Source organism: Saimiri boliviensis, chromosome 1 (genome assembly GCF_048565385.1).
Source record: "Saimiri boliviensis isolate mSaiBol1 chromosome 1, mSaiBol1.pri, whole genome shotgun sequence".
In the NCBI taxonomy this organism is placed as follows: Eukaryota; Metazoa; Chordata; class Mammalia; order Primates; family Cebidae; genus Saimiri; species Saimiri boliviensis.
In genome coordinates, this window is record NC_133449.1 from 261569007 (window position 1) to 261590542 (window position 21536).

Sequence of the window (21536 nt, forward strand, 5' to 3'; positions counted from 1 at the left end):
TCACCTGAGATCGAGAGTTCGAGACCAGCCTGACCAACATGGAGAAACCCCATCTCTACTAAAAATACAAAATTAGCTGGGCATTGTAGCACATGCCTATAATCCAGCTACTCAAGAGGCTGAGAATCACTTGAGATTCAAGAATCACTTGAACCAGGGAGGCGGAGGTTGCAGTAAGCCAAGATCATGCCATCGCACTCCAAAAAAAAAAGAAATAAAATGACAGAGATAATATTGCTTGGAAGATTTAAAGGGGTGAATCAAAGAAAACTCTGATAATTTAAGCATAAGTGACTAGGATAAGAAAATGAAACTTCTTCTTTCCCAAGATAGATGCTTGTTCCCAAAACTGCAAAGCATGGAAATAAGAAATACCCTCAGAGGCCAGGGGCAATGGCTCAAGCCTATAATCCCAGCCTTTTGGGAGGCCAAGACAGGAGGACTGCTAGGTCCAGAGTTCAAGGCCAGCCTGGACAACGTAGCAAGACCCCATCTCTACCAAAAATTTTAAAAATTAGCTGGCCATGGTGGCACGCACCCAGAGTCCAAGCTACTCCGGAGGCTGAGGTGGAAAAATCACTGGAGGTTAAGGCTGCAGTGAGCCATGATGGCACCATTGCTCTCCAACCTGAGTGACAGAGCAAAACTCTGTCTCAAAAATAAATAAAATACCCTCAGTGATCTTGCATTCCACTTTTGGGGAGCAGACCACCATGCAGTTCATGCTTGGAATTGATTAACAGGCTTCTTTTAAATGCTATTATATTTAAGAAATTGCTGCTTTTGACTGCTACGGAGTGACAAGAATGAGATTTACTCTTCCGCCTTAATTGACTAGAAAAAGTCAATGGTTTTTAAACATTTGACAACAGCTATTGAAGGACTGTGATCCCCAAGAGAAGGGAAACAGGTGAGACTTAGTCTTGCCCCAGCTTACTTTCTGGTGGCGATTTTCAGGCCACTGCACAGGTAGGTGGATTTCAAACAGTGTCCATTGGTTCCACTGAATTGAAGAACTAAAATCTGAGTTGGGGGAGTCAAGGCATTAGAATTGATAGAGTAAATTGTCTGAGACAAAGGAGCTGCCCGAGGAGAAATGAGAGCTCTGGAGCTCAGCAGAGTGGGACCCTTGCTGATCTGTGCTGACTGCTGACTAGAGGCTGAACCGTGTGTAAGTGAGGGACAGAAGCACCAGAAACCATTAAGTCTAACAATTCCTAAAACTCACACAAGGAGGGATCATTTTATACTGCCACCAACCAGAATGAAAGGACATAATACAAACTCTAGACTAAAGGTAGCTCTTGATTGCAGTAAAAGATCTAACCTATTCTAAGTAAGTTAGCTGTGCATCAGGACAAAGTTCAGCACCAAACGATGTAAAATTTGTCAAAGAATTGTAAGTCATTCAAAAAAGAAATAATATTAACCAGAAGAAACTTTTTAAAAATAATTGAATGCCAAAATTGATTAGATATACTAAAACTTTTTTAACGCTATTAAAAAATGTGCTCCATATGCTCAAGGCAATGAAGACAAAAATAGAAATACAAAAAAATCAATAAATCATATAAGTATAAAGATTATATATATCCTTTAGGATATATATATATTATAAAGATAATATATATATAGTATATAGTATAAGTATATATATAGTGTAAGTAAGTATAGTATAAGTATATATAGTATAAGTATATATATTATAGTATATATAATATATAGTATAAAGATAATATATATATATCCTTTAGGATATATATGATATCATATATCTGTATCTATGCGATTGGTTCTATTTCTCTGAAGAACCCTAATAAAGATGCACTGAGAGTGGTTCTAAATAAACAGAATTTCAAGGACAAATTTTCTGATTTGGATCTGAGTTTTAAGATGCTAATGACTCTATTTCCAGTAGTAAAGAGAGCACTTACACACTGTGGCATGAACTGAAGATACACAAAATATCTGCATTGGATATTTCTGATCAACCACTTCTAAGAAAGAAGCAGGAACTAGGCAACTAGCAGCATTTACTGGCACATGATAAGCACTATTGAAGTTTTAGCTTTAAATGCTAACATTACTCTTTCCTGGTATTTGAGTCTTTGCATTACACATCCCAAGATTGAGTACCAGTGTTCTGTCTCAGAAGAGATGGTAATTCCAGCCTACATGGCTCAGTACCTGTATTAGGTCTTTGAGGCACTGCTATTTCAACCTGAGAGAAAAATGTCTCCCAGCAACTGCAGACACAATATGTCAGATTTACAAATTCAGTTTGATCGCTTTGCATTACTTGTCAGGATTGCCAAAGGGCAAGACTTTAAAGTAAAATTCCTCACAAACTCGCTGAATGAAGCAACAGTTTCACCCCAAAAAATCACACTAGTTCACAGTCTCCGCTACAGACTGAATGTCTGTGTCTTCCCATTCATTCATATGTTGAAGCTTTAATCCCTAGTGCAATGGTATTTGGAGGTAGATTCTTCAGGCACTATTAGGTATAGATGAGGTTATGAGGGTGGGGCCCTTTTGATTATGTTAGTGCCTTGGTAAGGAGAATAAAAGACCAGAGCTTCCTCTCCGGCCACCACGTGAAAACACAGGGAGAAGGTGGCCATCTGCAGACTAGGAAGCAGGCCCTCAGCAGACACTAAATTTGCCATCTTGGACTTTCCAACCTCCAGAACTGTGAAAAATAAATGTTTGTTGTTTAAGCCACCCGGTCTGTGGCATTACGCTATAGAGGCCTGAACCAACTGAGGCAGTCCCCTCCTTTGTCCCACCTAAATGGGAAAGAATGTTTATTGCAGGATCATAATTCCCAGTATACATCCAAAAGAACTGTGAGCTCCAGTCGCCTCCACTGTTAGAAGCTGAACTAGCAGTCTCTTCATAAGTCAAAGTCGCAAGATCAGCTTTTCCAAAACTTAGGCTTATCTGTCAACATTGTTTAGATCTTAGTAATTACTAAGCTTCCTCCTTAAGCCTTCTGGCTCCTTGTCTACCACAATTTTCAACTTCCTCACCCTCAATCAATGCTCCACAGGGAAAGTTTCAGAAAACCTCTATCTAGATTCAAAACAAGAAAGGAGCCAGGCGCGGTGGCTCAAGCCTGTAATCCCAGCACTTTGGGAGACCGAGGCGGGTGGATCACGAGGTCAAGAGATCGAGACCATCCTGGTCAACATGGTGAAACCCCGTCTCTACTAAAAACACAAAAAAAAAAAAAAAATCAGCTGGGCATGGTGGCGCGTGCCTGTAGTCCCAACTACTGAGGAGGCTGAGGCAGGAGAATTGCCTGAACCCAGGAGGTGGAGGTTGCGGTGAGCCAAGATTGCGCCATTGCACTCCAGCCTGGGTAACAAGAGCAAAACTCCGTCTCAAAAAAAAAAAAAAAAAAAAAAAACAAGAAAGGAAGATAATTAGGATCATACTACCCATGGCACAAAAGAAAAGTCTTGGGTATTTAAGTCTATGCTGACATTTCATAATACTAGCACTATAGCTATAGCAAGAAACCTCTCCTACACAACTCATTAACTATGCTGCTGCCTGGCAAGACACAACCAGCATATAGTACCCACAAGGTCTACAAGACAGTAAAGGGGCCAGGACTATAGTGAAACAGGATGAGCTCTACTCCGGGAGATGAAGAGCTTTTTCAAGACTAGACTGTCTGCTAACTAGCTGTGAGACTGGAAAGTGACTGTAAAATGGACATTTTATCGAGCATATGCAATCAGTGTACTGAGCAATGAGGAGCATAGAACCATAAGGATGAGTCACTATTTTCACCAAGCTACATGAGATTGGGAACCAGATTTCATCAAAAGTGCCTTTCTCTGCCACAGTTAATGAATCTGTGCATCATGTCCATGCAAAAACAACCAAGCGTTACCTTATTAAGAGACTCAAGATACTTTGGAAGGCTCATTATCATCATATGAAAGCTACTTAATCCTATAGGATCACCAGGGAGTCCAATCAATGGGCTTGAATAGAGCTTTACATAATGCCTGACTTCAGGAGTTGTTCTTGGTGCTATCGGTGCAGAGAAGTTTCTGGACTTAGAGTTCACTTGTGGCCCCTGATTGAATATTGTCATAATGCTCATGTGGGTTATGTATCACCTAATAATACATCAATCCTGAGCCTTTCATGTTAATCCCTTTCTCTTATGCATGTCAGGCAAAACTTTTTTTTTTTTTTTTAAATAAGAACATTCTAGGCGGGTGCAGTGGCTCACGCTTCTAATCTTAGCACTTTGGGAGACCAAGGCAGGCAGATCATCTGAGGTCGGGAATTCAAGAACAGCCTGACCAACATGGAGAAAACCTGTCTCTACTAAAAATGCAAAATTAGCTGGGCGTGGTGGCGCATGGCTGTAATCCCAGCTACTCGGGAAGCTGAGGCAGGAGAATCACTTGAACCTGGGAGTCAGAGTTTGCAGTGAGCTGAGATCAAGCCATAGTACTCCAGCCTGGGCAACAAGAGTGAGACTCCATCTCAAAAACAAAAAAAAGAAAAAAAAAAAAGAAAATTCTATTTTGCTGTTGCTGAAAATTTCTTGACTTCTCTGTGTTCTCAGTTGACTTGGGCAGCTGATTATTTTGTAATAGACGCTCAAGCCAACATCACATATGCTTTGTCTTTTAGTCAATGTTTCTCTGTCTTGAACACCATTGATCTGCCATGTACCTAAGCCCCCTTCCCTATAATTCAGAGCAAGTCTCCTCTCATGGAGATGCATGGAAATAACAGTGAGAACAGAGCAGTTCCTATGTTTGCCTTTTCACAGGAAATTGTCTTCAGCCTGTGAATCAGAAAGAACATTTTAACATGTTTTCTTCTCTCGCCCACCTTCTCACCTCTAGCCCACCCCTTCTGAAACAACGGCTGTCTTTTATCTGGTCTTGTTAACCCTTGACTGAGAAAGCAGAGTTTTCTATGTGATTGATATCTTGAATGTAAATCTAGAGTTTTGCCTTCACAGCCTGACAGGAATAAATAAAAGGACAAATTGTAGGTGTGCTGGTTGTCACAGCAGGGGTGCCTATCATGGCATCAGCTTTCTTGTCCACAAATGTGTGAACTGCCTGAAAGGCCAAGGTAATTGAAAGGCAAGCATAAACCTGTCTGTTTTCTCAGATATTAACGGAAATTGCCTCCTACTGAGGTCACTTTTCTGGCTTAGTGTTCTGAGACAGAAACAGGCCATTCTGTTTCTAACCCAAGTATTGAGTACACTTTAGTCCATCAAGGGAGAAAAATCTCAGTGGATCGGTGCGGCTACTCAGTTCTACTAATCCTGTTCTAAGAATGGCCCTCTTTCTCTCTTTCTCTTTCTCTCCTGTCTCTATCTCTCTTTCTCCTGCCTCGCCTTTTCTTTTCTTTTTTCTTTTCTCTTCTCTGTCTACCCCCTCTACTTCTGAGAGAGAAAGAGAGAAGCACTGGATATACCTGAACACTCACTTCATCTTGTGCCAAAGTATGCAGTATCTTAGTTTATCTTCAAGTGTGTGATGATGACCACTTCCACTAGCTATTATGCTGGTCTCCAAATAATCCAAATGCCTGTGGTGGTGAGTGTATGTATAAGAAATGTGAACAGGAACATAAAGAAAATATAGAAAAATGATAAACCATGGTGCCATAGTCTGACTGTGTCTCCCAAAGTTCATGTGTTGGAAACTTAACCTCCAATGCAACAGTATTGGGAGGCAGGGCTTCACAAGAAGAGATTAGGACATGCGGGCTTTGCTCCTATGAATGGATTGTGTTGTCATAACAGCAGTAGGTTAGTTATCATGAGGGTGCTTTTGTTTTGATGAAAGCAAGCTCAGCCCCGGCTCCATCTTGCTCTTTTACTCTTGTGCTCCTGCCCTTCTACCTTCCGCCATAGGATGATGCAGCTTGAAGGCCCTGCCAGATGCCAGCACCATGCTCACCCAGCCTTCAGGACAAGGAGCCAAATAAATTTCTGCTCATTATAAATTACCCACTAATATTAGAATATTAGTGATATTCTAATAGCATAAAACAGACTAAGAAGGGGTTCAAAAATATGAATACACATACCTTGACCAAAAGAAAAAGTGATAAATAATTGGTCACATAAGTGGACACATAAAAAGCTGGGCACATAAATGAAACATACTAGGGAATGTGTTTCAGGGAATGCTGTACAAACCAGCTGCTCAGGACTTGCAGCTCTGAACAGTTACACAGCTGGATGGTTCACAAATTTCATGTGAAGCTGAGATTAGCCATGATCTGCCCAGCAAAGATTGGAACCCTCAGTCAAATTAGCCAGTTACCTGGCTAGTTGCTAGGTAACCCAAAGTTCCAGGGGTCAGTTGTCAGATTTCCTGCTTGCCACTCCACCTCCCCAACATACCCCACCTGTATACCAAGAACCTTCCTTCTCTTTCAAGGTCATTACAGGTGGTCCTGTAGTAGGAACGAGGGTTACTTCAACAATTTGAATAGGGTTCATTGAATCTCAGGGCATAGATAAGCAGCACGTCTGTCATCAATTAGGAAATACAGGAGATGTCAAAGGAAGGCACTTCTCAAAGTGATTAGGAAACACTCTCAGGCACCTTCTCTGCCCAGGTATCTTGTAGCATCCTCCTGAGTGGTAAGCAATGATCTGTGGGATGTGTCTTGGCCTTTATGTAGCTCCCTGAAGCTAGCGATGGTTCATGCACCAGCCGATTTCCTTCTCTCTGTCTGTTCCTTCTGAGGCCCAAATGACTTTAATCTCAGAGATGCTTTCTGCTGTCAGCCTCCTCCAAGGCTATATCCCCTTCTAGCCCAGATGACCCTCACCTGATCTGAGGCACAGAGAAGGACAGGCAGGTAGAATTATCACACTCTTTATTCTTCTTTCATTTATTTTTGTGGTATAAAATTGTTCCCTTAGCTTTCCTCAAAGCATCTCTATAGGTATTCAAGAACTTATTTTGGAAGTTTCAAAATATTTTTTAAAACTTAACCTCAAAAATGACTTTCTCCTTGCTAACCTGCTGCGACAATCCTAATTCTCCACAGGCAATTGTGAATGCCTCTGTGGGACTAGAGGAAAGGTCAGCACAAGAAATGTTCAGAAAACAAAAGGAGGCAAAAACACAGTATTTCAAGACAACACCTCTTCCCAGCCACATTCACGGCTCCTCTCCTCCAGCGATTCATTAATCCTTGACTTCTCCTTCAGTAACTCTGCCAAAATTCCCTTCTCAATCTCTTAGTTACATTCACTCATTTCTTTTTTTTTTTTCAGACCTCAATCTCTGATGATATCTGATAATGCTGACCATTTCCTCTGCATTACTTAGGAAGGGGGCATGAAGACACACAAGCAGTAGGAATCTCACTCATACTAGCTTAAGCTAAGAGGAGACATTTTGGAAGGCTACTGAGGTATTTCCTCCCAAATAAATTACTTGTTCAGCCTTTTGTCTCAGGGTCTGCATTTTCAAATGTGTCCTCCTATCCAGGGTAGAAATGAACTCTGTTATAACCTCTAACAAACGCAGTTGCAATGCCTGAATGTCATTGTTTTTAACCAATTGAAACCTGCCTCCTTGTAGTTTCAACATATTATATCTGCATCTTCCCTTAAGGCACACTTTGATATCAAAAGCTAGAACTGGATCAGACATAAAACTTCAGGCAAGACCACATTAACCATTCATCATGAAAGCCTTCTCTAAAATGAAACAATACAGATGAAACAATTTTGAAGAACAGTATCTTTAATGAGTTTTCTAATCCTTGTCATCTGAAATTCAGAAATATATTTACAGAGTCAGAACAATACAGAGAGAGTGTTTGTATAATAAAGCATATTTTAAATTTCATTTAAGCCCTCTCATTTTTCCTCCCAGACCTGCTTTTTTGTTTTGTTTTGTTTTGATGAAAGAGAAATAAGGAGTAAATAGAAGATCAATGCTTCAAACTAATCTACCTGTGTACTCCCTGAAAACGTTAGGACTGAAGTATTACTTATACTGAAGTATGTTACTTATATACTGAAGTGTAAGTAATCCACATTAGGGAAAACTCTTCTCAAACGCACAATCACACAGACCTCAGGCAGGAACTGATGGTCTTTCAAAAGAAAAAAGAAGAGGGGTGAGCTTCCGGTCCTGTGTTTGACACATACTGGAGAAAAGCCCTAAAGAGAAGACTGTTTTGTATGTTCTCAGACAAGACGCCCCTGTGACCACAGCATAATGAATTCTGCTCTGACATTTTAGTGGTTCGATCTCCCAACAGGAATAAATATTCCAGTCAGGCGTGGTGGTTCACACCTGTAGTGAAAGCACTTTGGGAGGCCAAGGCAGGCAGATCACCTGAGGTCAGGAGTTGGAGACCAGCCTGGCCAACATAGTGAAACCCCATCTCTACTAAAAATGCAAAAATTAGCCAGGCGTGGTGGCGGGTGCCTATAATCCCAGCTACTCAGGAGGCTGAGGAAGGGAGAATCACTTGAACCTGAGAGGTGAAGGTTGCAGTGAGATGAGATCACGCCACTGCACTCCAGCCTGAGCAACAGAGTGAAACTGTCAAGAAAAAAAAAAAGGGATTCCTATCTGTGGTGGTTGACTCAACAGAGTGAAGTGTGAGATTACTACTCAGGACAGAAATAATTTATATCTTGTCTTTTTTGTTCAACGTCCTCTTTGTATTTGGTTTCACTGAGGAAAACCAACCTCATTAACCAGGAGATAACGTTCTTTCTGTTTTCCTAATCGTTATGTAGACTGTGTTCTGACCCATGGGCGGTGTCAATCATACTTAATAAAATGAGAGGCCTAAATGGAACCTTCAATTTCTGTAGCACAATCCTCTAATTTTACAGATTTTAAAAAACCAAGGTCTGGAGAAGGTAACATGGTTTTCAAGAACAGGCAGCCAGCTCATGAATAGTCTTCATCCTGACTGACACTAAAAAGGAGACGGAAGATCAACTGGATTCAGATTTGGGAGAACAAAGGGTTGTCTTCATGCAGACGACTGGGATTTGAGGAGGAAAGTAAACTCTGGAGAAAAAGGAAAAGCTGTCCAGTGCCCAGGTGTGCAGATGTTTTCACTCAGCCCCAGCTGCCTGCTGGAGCTCAGGCAAGCGGACGAGGGCCTCCAGAGCCTACTGGGCTTCCACAGCACAAGGCTTTATGCTGATGATGGAGATGCTCCGCCCTGCGCACCGCAGAGCGCCCACCGCGCACTCAGACATCGTCTGCTCCTTGCCGTTCACTTCCACACAAATGCTAAACCCTTCTTCTTCGCACTCCGATGCTTCTCGGCAGACGCATTTGCTGCTCTCAGCTGAAAACGTAAGTGAAAGAGGCTTAACGGTACATTGTGGAGGTGGGGAAGTCAAAGCACATCACCTCCAAAGTAATCATGTGGTGATTAGAGCTATAGAAGCTCCTGTCTGGAATGACATAATAAACTATCCCCTGGAAAAGCGGTAGGACCAGGAAATTGGGGCATTTTGCACCACTCCAAAGAAACAGGTTTTCAGGTTGGTGCCAGCTGTCTATTAGTTTGACCCACATGGGGTGGTTCTATCCAAGTCAAGAGCTCTTCAACTTTCTCCTACATAGAAGCTGCTGTCCACATGAGCCAGCAATTGAGATCAAATGAGAAACCCTCAACAAAGAACCAAGTCAAGACTCAAAACACAGAGACAGGGAAAAAAAAAGAGAACTTAAACTTGATTTGAGAGAGAGAGCATGACATACAGAAGGCGACAAATCCCAAACAACAAACCAGAAATGAGTTAGGGAGGCAGGGAGTCTGTGCACTGGAAGTGTGTGCTTGGATTACACCAGCCAGGGGTCTTCTAGAGAAAAGTAACAAGGTCAGCCAGCAGACAGTGGTGACCGCCAAACCAAAAGTGACCCAGACACAGCTAGAGTTACATATGTCATCAGTCTGCTGCAAACTGTGAGGGAGTGAGGGGAAAGGTGCCAGTGGGTACAGGCCAAGAGGGCAGAGAGTGAGGAGCCAACAGAGACCTTACAAATCATATAGTCCAGCTCCCAAATTTACAGATAAGGAAGCCCAGGCAGTGACTTGGCTCCGGACTCCCAGCCATTCCCCTTTCATAGTATTGCCCAAATCATGGGAGGCTTACTGTGCCCTTGGGGTGTTCAAGATCATTGTAACTGTTACCTGAACATAGCATTAGCAAATATTGAATCACAACCTGAGAAAGTAACTTATTCTCCCGTTCTCTTCAAATCCATCTGATTACTTCTAGAAGGAAGTGTCAGCTTAGCGCTAGTATGTTTTTAACACCGCTCTAACACTTGCTAAACTCACAGAGAAATAGCATAGTCAATGTTGGACCGGTATCTGGCTAGAATCCACAACTTTGCTTTACATCTAACGTTTATAGTTACTTAACACTTATGGCAAGTAATAAATCCTTTTAAGGACGTGATATAAAGTTTTCATTTTAAAGTTACTTTTATATCAGACTTTTAAAAATACGCAATATGGATAATACAAGGACAGATCAAAAATCATGAAGGCAGAATAGAATTACCCATGTTTGGGAGAACATTTTTATCAGGAATGTATTCTTATACTCTGAGGTCTGTGATCTGCGCCCCTCTCCAGGAAGGGGTATAGGAGAGGTCAGTGCACTGTCAAATCAGTCTGAGTTTTTAACATCCTCAAGTATCTGCTTCGGCCCACTGCTAAACTAGAAACCACATTTTTTAAAAACCTCAGTACTGTGACTTCAGCATTCTTATACTTGCAAATATGAAAGGCCCCTTACCATCACATTTTTCCCACAGTGGGCAGGCACCACAAGCTTTCTCAGCTGAGGCAGGCAGAGTGCAGCTGTCTCTACCAGTAAGAGTGTAATTTCTACCCCGACAGTGGAGAACATGCATCTTGCAAACTGTCAGAGGCAGTATCCTTTTGCTTCTCTCATCTTGAGCACATACATCCAAGGAAGATCTGAAAAGAATTTTTAATAACATTATCTAGAAGATTTTGGCTCTTAAAAGCTGAGAAGTAGAAATAAAAAGTGATGCTCTGAGCTTAGTGCCCCCAGATGTTATCACCCAAAGCAAAAATAAAAAAGGATGGAAGCTCAAATCCCCTTCATTCCTAGGGTCCAATCCACTTAGGTCTTCAAAATGATCATATTTGTATTTACTCTCTTTATTTGCTCACAATTTTTGCAAGTGTAGATATCTAGTGTTGATCTAGTTTCATCTAAAACAGATCAGGTAGAGCAAATTAGATGAGAAGGCAAGGTCTGCTAGCAACAGCTGGCAAAGGAGGAGATGGAAAACCAGCGGAAACCAAGCATTCAATATAATCACAGTCAAATGGGACCATTAATTGCAGGAGCAATGAGCTCATCCCAGCACAGCAGCCAAGAGTCCACGTCCATAAAACAGCATCATCCAAAAATGGATGACCCTAAATCATCAAGGGAAGATAAACATTATTTTTCAATGCTGCTTTTAAAAGCACCTATGTTTACAAAATAATTTAGAAATAAGGCTGGGCGCCTATAATCCCAGTGCTTTGGGAGGCCGAGGCAGGCAGATCACTTGAGGTCAGGAGTTCAAGACCAGCATGGCCAACATGGTGAAACCCCATCTCTACTAAACATATGAAAACTAGCTGGGCATGGTGGCACACACTTGTAATCTCAGCTACTAGGGAGGCTGAGGCAGGAGAATCACTTGAACCCGAGAGGCAGAGGTTGCAGTGAGCTGAGATTGCACCACTGCACTCCAACTTGGGTGACCGAATGAAACTGCATCTCAAAAAATAAATAAGTATTTTCATAAACTGTGTTACCTTTTTCATAAGCATTGGTGTTAAATAACGGAAAAAAATAGCTATTTAGAAATGTCACTATCAAAAAACTCCACATTCTGAATGCTGACAGACAAGGCATGCATTACTATCACTGAAATCTTAGACAACAGAACATTTTTGTATACCAGATGGAATCAGAAAGGATCTATATTCACACACTTTATTTAGTTCTAATATTTTCCTCTTCTATTAAAAGCTAAATTTAATTGGAGCTATTTATAAAGCAGAAACAAATCCTGTTGTTTTGAATCTATCTTTTCATCTGCTTGTTTAAACTTTGAATAGAACTTAGAACAGCTGAAAGGGCAAAGACCTTACAATACCACCTTGTTGTCAATATCTGAGACCAGGGAATGACATGGAAATTCATACCATAGCTATTAACCACGGGCTGCCGATAAACTAAATGAAATGGGGAAGTTGGAAAGAGGAGGAAAGTGACTCAAAATAAACAATGATTATTACAGATTAGCAGTAAAGTCAGAATGTTAGAATCAGAATATATCTACACTGACCACCATTTCCATCACGCCATTTAGTTATATTCTTCTTCACACCAGAAATTACTATATACAATAACTATTCACTACTGTAGAAGTTAGATGTGGGTTTTGATAAGCAAAGTCATTAAAAACCAAGTAATTCGTGTTTTGGGTGTTTTTTTATTTTTTATTTTTTGAGATAACGTCTGGCTCTGTCACCCAGGCTGGAGTGCAGTGGCATGACTTTGGCTCACGGAAGACTCAACCTCCCCAGCCTCAAGCAATCCTCCCACCTCAGCCTCCTGCTTAGCTGGGACTACAGGAGCATGCCACCACACTCAGCTAATTTTTGTATTTTTTTTTTTTTTTTTTTTTTTGTAGAGAAGGGGTTTCACCATGTTGCCCAGGCTGGCCTTGAACTCCTGAGCTGAAGCAATTGGTCCACCTTGGCCTCCCAAAGTGCTGGGATTACAAACATGAGCCACCACACCAGGTCATCCTTCTGTTCTTAATTTTAAAAATGACCAATAAGTCTAGGGGCTGGATAATATCTCATTTCTTCCCCAGATCCACATTCTACTCTTCTCCACCTGCCTGGGAGGCTGACATGAATGGGCCACATCATGGACTTCCTCGGCTTCTAGCTTCAGGAGGTTTGATCAATGGGGAGCACTGGCAGGATGCTCGAGGCAAGAGAGTACATTTGACGTGTTTAGTCCCCTAGCTCACGCCTGTGGGATCTCGGAGGTCCCTAAAATGAGAGTGTTGGCTCTTCCTCAGGGCCATCTCCACACGACTCTCTCGGTCTCCAGTTTTTCCTGAATGCCCCTCTCCTTACTCCTTGGATCTGGGCATGGATATACGGCTGAGCTGTTACCATGGGAATACTGCCACGGAACTTGTAGTTTCCTTTACTCTGTTCACATTTTTGTAAATATTCCTGCTAGTAAAACTTTTCTTGTCCTAATTTAATTGTGCCATCTCTATCCTAGTAGGACCGTAACACAGACCTCTAGTAACTACTTCGGATATCCTCCTACAATGGAGTGATTTCAAGTTGGTGGCATTCTTTTTTTTTTATTTTTTTTATTTTTTATTTTTTTTTAAGGGGATCTAATACTTTTTTTTTTAATTATTTTTTTATTGCATTTTAAGTTTTGGGGTACATGTGAAGAACATGCAAGCTTGTTGCATAGGTACACACAAGGCAGTGTGGTTTGCTGTCTTCCGTCCCCTCACCTGTATCTGTCATTTCTCCCCATGCTATCTCTTCCCACTTCCCCACCCCCCGCCCCTCCCCCATTTCCCCCCAATGGACCCCAGTGTGTAGTGCTCCCCTCCCTGTGTCCATGTGTTCTCATTGTTCAACACCCGCCTATGAGTGAGAATATACGGTGTTTGATTTTCTGCTCTTGTGTCAGTTTGCTGAGAAAAATGGTTTCCAGGTTCATCCATGTCCCTACAAAGGACGTGAACTCATCGTTTTTGATGGCTGTGTAATATTCCATGGTGTATATGTACCACATTTTCCCTATCCAGTCTATCATCATTGGGCATTTGGGTTGGTTCCAGGTCTTTGCTATTGTAAACAGTGCTGCAATGAACATTCGTGTGCACGTGTCCTTGTAGTAGAATGATTTATAATCCTTTGGATATATACCCAGTAATGGGATTGCTGGGTCAAATGGGATTTCTATTTTTAGGTCCTTGAGGAATCGCCACACTGTCTTCCACAATGGTTGAATGGCATTCTTAACAATGCAAATCTAGAGAAGATGCTTCAAGAATCAACAAAAGAGGCTGCTCTTTCCTTATCAGAATTGCTTTAAAAGTTACGTCCCAAAAGAATTTCAGCTCTAATACTCTAAAGTTGCAAATCCTCAGCTGACAGTTTGTCATTTTGCTCCATTTTATATATAAAACAAGCAGCACTCAAGTAGTCCTGCAGCCTTCTCCACCAGCCAGATGAGAACACTGCTTAATGCCACGGCTGTCAGCCCTGGCGACCCAGGGAACTAGCAGGCAGCAAATGGACTAGGTCAAAAGGCACACAAAGACCCTTAACTCCTGGTAAGCTATACCTTCCATCCAACAGAGACTAGCATCTAAGAAATCATCGCTTATCATGAATAAAATAAAATGGAGAAGGGAGCAAAGGCAGCACTTACCCACATTCGTAGGGCATTCTACAAACACATCTTGAGTTCTGCAGTTTCTCCCAGCGCTGACATTTAGGCACTGCCTGTGTTAAAGGAGTGTCTAAAAAAGGATAGAGAGATGTGATCATTAGGACAAAAGCTGCTTCATAGACAACAAGGTATTATTTAAATTGCTGAACCAGGGTCTGTAGTGTTCTCAGCTACAGTGAGCTTGCATGGGAAAAACAGTAGTAATAATCAAAGTGTAACACATTTTATAAACTATACAGTTTCTAGAGCCACATTACAAATAACTGCATTGGTAGTAATAGCTATTATCTGGTGAGCATTTATAATTGTCATGCATTGTTTATACCAGGCGTCCCCAAACTGCAGCCCCCTGAGGCCATTTATCCCGCCCCCCGCCGCACTTCAGGAAGGGGCATCTCTTTTATTGGTGGTCAGTGAGAGGAGCACAATATGTGGCAGCCCTCCAACGGTCTGAGGGACAGTGAACTGGCCCCCTGTGTAAAAAGTTTGGGGATGCATGGTTTATACATATGGATATTTATGCCCCCTAACAAATGCCCACCTAAGAAATTAGAGAATTAAGAGTGAAAAAAGTTAGGAAGTTGGTGCTACTTCACAAATTTTACAAATTGTCCAGGCAAGATTTAAGTCTACATTGGCATATACTTTTGCATCATAAAACTAGATAATCATTTTCTATATCTATAAAGGTAGTTTATCTGAAGAGCATGTTTTTATGAAGACTTACTTTGGAAAGTTCAAGAGCTTCAGACACGACATTACAATCTTGTGAACATTCATAAACTGTGAACATGGTGGCAATGTGAAGTATGCCTGCTGTGGCCAGCAGCCTCAGAAACAAGACTCGTCATTAAAACACTTCTCTTGGTCGGGCGTGGTGGCTCATGCCTGTAATCTCAGCACTTTGGGAAGCCAAGGTGGGCAGATCACTTGAGGTCAGGAGTTCAAGACCAGCCTGGCCAACATGGTGAAACCCAATCTCTACTAAAAATGCAAAAATTAGCCGGGCATGGTGGCACGCACCTATAATCCCAGCTACTCGGGAGGCTGAGGCAGAAGAATCGCTTGAACCCAGCAGACAGAGGTTGCAGTGAGCTGAGATTGGGCCACTGTACTCCAGCCTGAGCAACAAAGTGAGACATTGTCTCAAAAAACAAACAGAAACAAAAACCAACAACAAAAAGAAACACTTCTCTTTAAAATGGTGTTATCCTAAATGCATCACCTGTACCCTGACCTGGATCCTAGAACATAAAAGAGACATTAGTGGTAAAACAGGAGATATTTGACTAAAGTGTGTAGTTTAGTCAATAGCATTGTGCTAATATTAATTTTTTAGTTTTAACCAAGTTGTGTTATGTAAGATGTTAATATTAAGGAAGATGGGTGAAGGGTGTGTAGAAATTATATCTGTGACTTTACTGAAATCTAAACTTATTCCAAAATGAAATTTTTAAAAAATGGTATTATCTACATCAGTTCTTCTTAACCTGGGGCAGTTTTGTCCCCCAGGGGACATCTGGAAATCACTAGAGACATCTTTGGTTTTTACAGCTGCAGTGTTACTGGCACAGGAGGATGCTACTGGGAGGTAGAAACCGGGAATGCTGCTAAACACCCTGCAATGCATAGACCAGGCACCCATAGCAAAGAATTACCAGGCCTAAAATTCCAGTAACGTTGAGGTTGAGAAGCCTTAATCTAGGCGTACCAAAACTTAAGGTCGATGATCAAGCCACGTAAATTAGTTCTGTACTGTGGTTAAAAATTTACTTTAGGACAAATCCTGAAATTTTAGATTTTAATAGTTTGCTTAAATTATTATAATGTCTTTGTGAAAAAAAAAATTGATAGAATTACCTAGCCCAAAGAATGTTTGCATTTAAAAAGAACATAGTTTTGTCGCTTTTACAGCTTGGTTAACCAAATAAACACGGCCCACCGAGAGTATGTACTTTTGCCATTTTAAAAGAAAATTTCTTTACATCAAGACTAACTACAGGGAGAGTAGGGGAAAGTGAGGAATTAATGTTTAATAGATATAGAGCTTCAGTTTGGGAAGATGATAAGAAATGTTGGGGTGATGGTCGCACAATGGGAATTACTTAATGCCACTGAACTGTACATTTAAAAATGGATAAAATGGTAAATTTTATGTTATGTATGTTTTACCACAACAAAAAAAAGACTAAATACTAGAACAGCCAACATTTTAAAACATCAACTTTGGAGGCTGCTAAGTCTGGGAATTTTTTGTTTGTTATAGATTTAAGGGTAGTTACTATTATTTACAACTTCAGAAAAACAGATCTGAAAAACATTCTTAATTTTTTTATTGCATTTTAGGTTTTGGGGTACATTTGAAGAACATGCAAGATAGTTGCATAGGTACACACATGGCAGTGTGATTTGCTGCCTTCCTCCCCTTCACCTATATCTGGCATTTCCCCATGCCGTCTCTCCCCAACTCCCCACCCCCCACTGTCCCTCCCCTATTTCCCCCCAACAGACCCCAGTGAAAACATTCTTAATTAAAACCCACTTTAATAGAATTTTCTACTGAGTAAAAAAAAACTTCATACCAAATTGTGCTGTAGAATAGCTGAAGTCGCATTTTAGAAAGACTAGCCTATAATCTCATTGGGAACAAAAGTGCAACCCCATCAACTGTATATTGTTCTCTTTCATTTTAGAATTTTAAGTACTGGTCCATTACTGTAAGTATTCCAAGTAAACTCATGTTTATACTTCAGTGTTTACAGAACACAAAACAACCGTCCTCTGATATGAGGCCTTGATAGCTTAAGAGCACATCAGGACAGGCAGGGAGGGACTCCAAGGATGTGTGCCTTGCCCATTGTCCTGCCTCTCATCCACGTAACATCATAGCCCCTATCTGCCATCCGTATCCAAGTGCTCTGTACCCTATTGCATGGAGAACTTAGTTAGAAACATCTAATTCACCTCACAGTATCATCTATGAAATCTAGTACTTCATCCTCACTATTAAAAATAAATTTCAGCATTTAATTAAAAATCACATAATAGAGAGATAATATCACATAAAATAGTACACACGTAAATTTTTCTTCATTCTCACTTTTGTTACAAATATATTTTCCATTTATTTAACAAAATGTAAACAAAGAAGAAATAGGGGATTATTTTCAAACAAATTACCTCTGAAAAGAAATAGTCTGGCTTTCTAAATTCTTTCTACTTTAGATTCTTAAAAGACCATTTTAATTTTCTTGGTGTTCAAAACACTGGATTTTTGGGTTTCCACATTAAGAACAATTTCATGAATCACAACACTTTTTCTTCAATAATGCCTGCTTTAAAGTGTTAAAAAAAAATGCCTTCTGAATTATCAATTTCAGAAACAATAATAAACTCTATGAAAGCTCAAAAATGAAACATACAGAATTTTACATAAATTATGATATCAACTCTATTTAGGGAAATTGCAGGGGGGAAAATGAAGAGGAAACGACAACGAAAAAAACAGGTTTTAAAAATCCTTTATTGTCTTGCCACCACAACAGACACAAAGCTGATCTTTCACAAGGAGGGTTTAAGTTAAAAGTTTCAGAATTACCAAGCCTATCCTTGCCTTTCCTTGCATTCATGAGTCTTTCCGTGCCATGTGAGGAAAATCTGTTTCTCAGTCTACAAACTGATCTCCATCTCTTGGGGAGCAAGAATGGAGGGAATGACTCCCAGTTATGATATGATACAGTACCATGAAGGTTGACACAAGGACTCTCACTCGCCTGAGTGCAAGTGTCCTTGGGTAGACACAGAAGCCACTCACCTTTTTGTACACACCGGACATTCTTCATCTCAGGACTCCACTTCAGGCTGGAGCCACAGAGAAATGCTGAAGGACCTTCCAAGGACATGCCACCTGAACAGGAAACAGTCACCTTCTCACCAACTGTGTACAAAGGTTTATGGGGGTGACTCTGTATGCCATCCATCAGGACAGGTAGAACACAGGCAATTTCTAAAGATAAAAGAGAGCAAAATATAAGGGTCATTGCTCTCATAAACCATCTTTTTAAAAAAAGTATTCCGTGATGCTGATATTCTTGTTCTGCTTTTTCATATTAGAGGACAAGGAGGAAGAAGTGAGTACTCTTAGGGTGGACTGAAAAACATGTCACACAGAGCCTGGCATGTAACCGACCGATGAATAGCTAGAGACCAAAACATCTCCCCCGCCACACCTCCCTTCAAAACAATGTGGCAACTTAAAATGAACAACCCCAACAGAGTCCTAATGCCTAGCCCACTGTTGAAACCAAACTTTTCACAGCTGTCACTTATTTCTGTGCTCTAATGATGTCCCATCAGAATTTTCTGAGCTGTATTCATTTGAGTTTCATTAACTCAAGCTGGGCACCATGGCACACATCTGTAATCCCAGCTACTCAGGAGGCTGAGACAGAAGAACTGCTTGAGCCCATGAGGCAGAGATTACAGTGAGCCAAGATCGCGCCACTGCACTTCAGCATGGGTGACAGGAGTAAAACCCTGTCTCGAAAATATATATATATATAAAATATATGTATATACATAATATATATGTATATATGTATATACATATGTGTGTATATATACATATATATGTGTGTGTATATATACATATATATGTATATACATATATAATTTTTTAAGTTGAAAAATAAAATCAATAAAATTTAAGACTCAAAAGAGTTCTTAAAATGAGATTATACAGAAATATACAGAGAATAAGTTGGAAGATAGGTCAATCAAAAATATTTAGAATGAGGCCGGGTGTAGTGGCACATGCCTATAGTCCCAGCATTTTGGGAGGCCAAGGCAGGCAGATCACTTGAGGTCAGGAGTTTGAGACCAACCTGGCCAACATGGCGAAACTTCATCTCTACTAAAAATACAAAAATTAGCTGGGTGCAGTGGTGCACACGTGTAGTCCCAGGTACTCAAGAGGCTGAGACAGGAGAATCACTTAAACCTGGGAGCCACAGGTTGCAGTGAGCTGAGATCGCCTCACTGCCTCTAGCGTGAACAACAAACCAACTCAAATAAAAAGAAAATATTTAGAATGAAACAGAGGGGAGATAGAAAACAACAACAAAAAAAGGACGTTAAAAAAAGGTAACGGTTCAAAAAATGTATAATTTGTGTCCCATTAGGACAAGTGAGCGAGAATGAGACAGAGGCAATGTTTTAGGACATAATGGTCAAGAAATGGTCTAAAACTGGCAAAAGACTTAACGCACATGTTCTATTAGTGCTTTGAATATTAGCTAGGATAAATACAAAGAAAATTACACCTAGGAACACCAGAGTAAAGTTGCTGGTGAAAGACAAAAACAAAAAATAATTAATAATACCCTTTTTCCACCCTAGAGCTACTATCAAGCCACAGACACAGGTCTCTGTTCCACAAGACAGGATCTGTTAAAGTTGTTAAGAATAAGGGCTACTCTGAAAGATACCAAGTGAACTTTAGACAATGACAAGAGGGTAAAACTGATTACCATGCTCGGAAATGCTTGGTGATACAGGATAAAAATAAATACAGCATACCCAAATACAGGACGATAGTTTGTGTAACAAACACAGGTATCATCTGACAGATTGCTTAGTCCCATGTAGAAGGGAATATGGTAGTCCGTGCAGTGTATGCACATGAACTGCCAAATATGGTGTGAAGGTTGGCCTGACAAATGATGCCAAAGCATATCGTATGGGCCTGCTGCTGGCCCACAGGATTCTCAGTAGGTTTGGCATGGACAAGATCTATGAAGGCTAAGTGGAGGTGACTGGAGATGAATACATTGTGAAAAGCATTGATGGTCAGCCAGGTGCCTTTACCTTCCAGCTGGATGCAGGCCTTGCCAGAACTCACAGGCAATAAAGTTTTTAGGACCCTAAAGGGAGCTGTGGATGGAGGCTTGTCTATGCCTCACAGTACCAAACGATTCCCTGGTTATGATTCTAAAATGCAGAAGTACATCAGAAGCACGTCATGGGCCAGAATGTTGCAGGTTACATGCATTACTTAAGGGAAGAAGACGAAGATGCGTACAAGAAACCATCCTCTCAATACATAAAGAATGGCGTAACTCCAGACATGATGGAGGAGATGTATAAGAAACCTCATGCTGCTATACAAGAGAATGCAGTACATGAGAAGAAGCCCAAGAAAGAAGTTAAAAAGGAGTGGAACCATCCCAAAATGTCACTTGCTCAGAAGAAAGACCAGGTAGCTCACAAAAGGGCAAGCTTTTTCAGAGCTCAGGAGTGGGCTGTTGAGAGTTAAGCCAAACAATTTTTCATGAGGATTTGTCAGATAAAGACAATAAACTTACTGACAAAGCAAAAACTCATAATAATTAATAATAATAATCTTGGAAGTAGTCAGACAGAAAAGACAGGATTTCTAAAGGAAAAACCTAAGAGTTGACTTCTCACTAGAAAACAATTATCAGAGAGCAATGTAATATTAATAATATCATCAAATGACTTAAAAAGTAACTGCTAGCAGGTGTGGTGGCTCACACCTGTAATCCCAGCACTTTGGGAGGCTGACGTGGGTAGATCACCTGAGGTCAGGAGTTTGAGACTAGCCTGACCAACATGATGGAACCCTGTCTCTACTAAAAATACAAAAATTAGCTGGGCATGGTGGCAGGCACCTGTAATCCCACCTACTCGGAAGGCTGAAGCAGAATCACTTGAACCTGGGAGGCAGAGGTTGCAGTGAACCAAGATCGCACCATTGCACTCCAGCCTGGGAGACAAGAGTGAAACTCCATCTCAAAACAATATAAATAAATAAATAAATAAATAAATAAATAAATAAATAACTGCTACCTTATAATTTCTTACCTAATAAAAATATCTTGGCCAGGCAGGGTGGCTCATGCCTGTAATCCCAGCATTTTGGGAGGCCAAGGCAGGCAGATCACCAGGTCAAGAGATCAAGACCATCCTGGCCAACATG

The 21536-nt window shown here is 40.8% G+C and overlaps 1 protein-coding gene and 1 pseudogene across 1 annotated transcript in view; one reads left to right on the forward strand and one right to left on the reverse strand.

Moving 5' to 3' along the window:
* Window positions 1-7745: 7745 nt before the first annotated feature.
* C7 (complement C7) overlaps window positions 7746-21536 on the reverse strand; it is a 69437-nt gene continuing 55646 nt past the window's right edge. The window contains exons 15-18 of the mRNA XM_003925898.3: window positions 18354-18545; window positions 14519-14609; window positions 10805-10989; window positions 7746-9339 (exon numbers count right to left, since the gene is read on the reverse strand). Of these exons, the coding sequence (XP_003925947.1) occupies window positions 9158-9339; window positions 10805-10989; window positions 14519-14609; window positions 18354-18545 (650 nt within the window). The 3' untranslated portion in view covers window positions 7746-9157. The remainder of the gene's footprint in view (window positions 9340-10804; window positions 10990-14518; window positions 14610-18353; window positions 18546-21536) is intronic.
* LOC120363300 (large ribosomal subunit protein uL18 pseudogene) lies at window positions 18619-20852 on the forward strand (annotated as a pseudogene).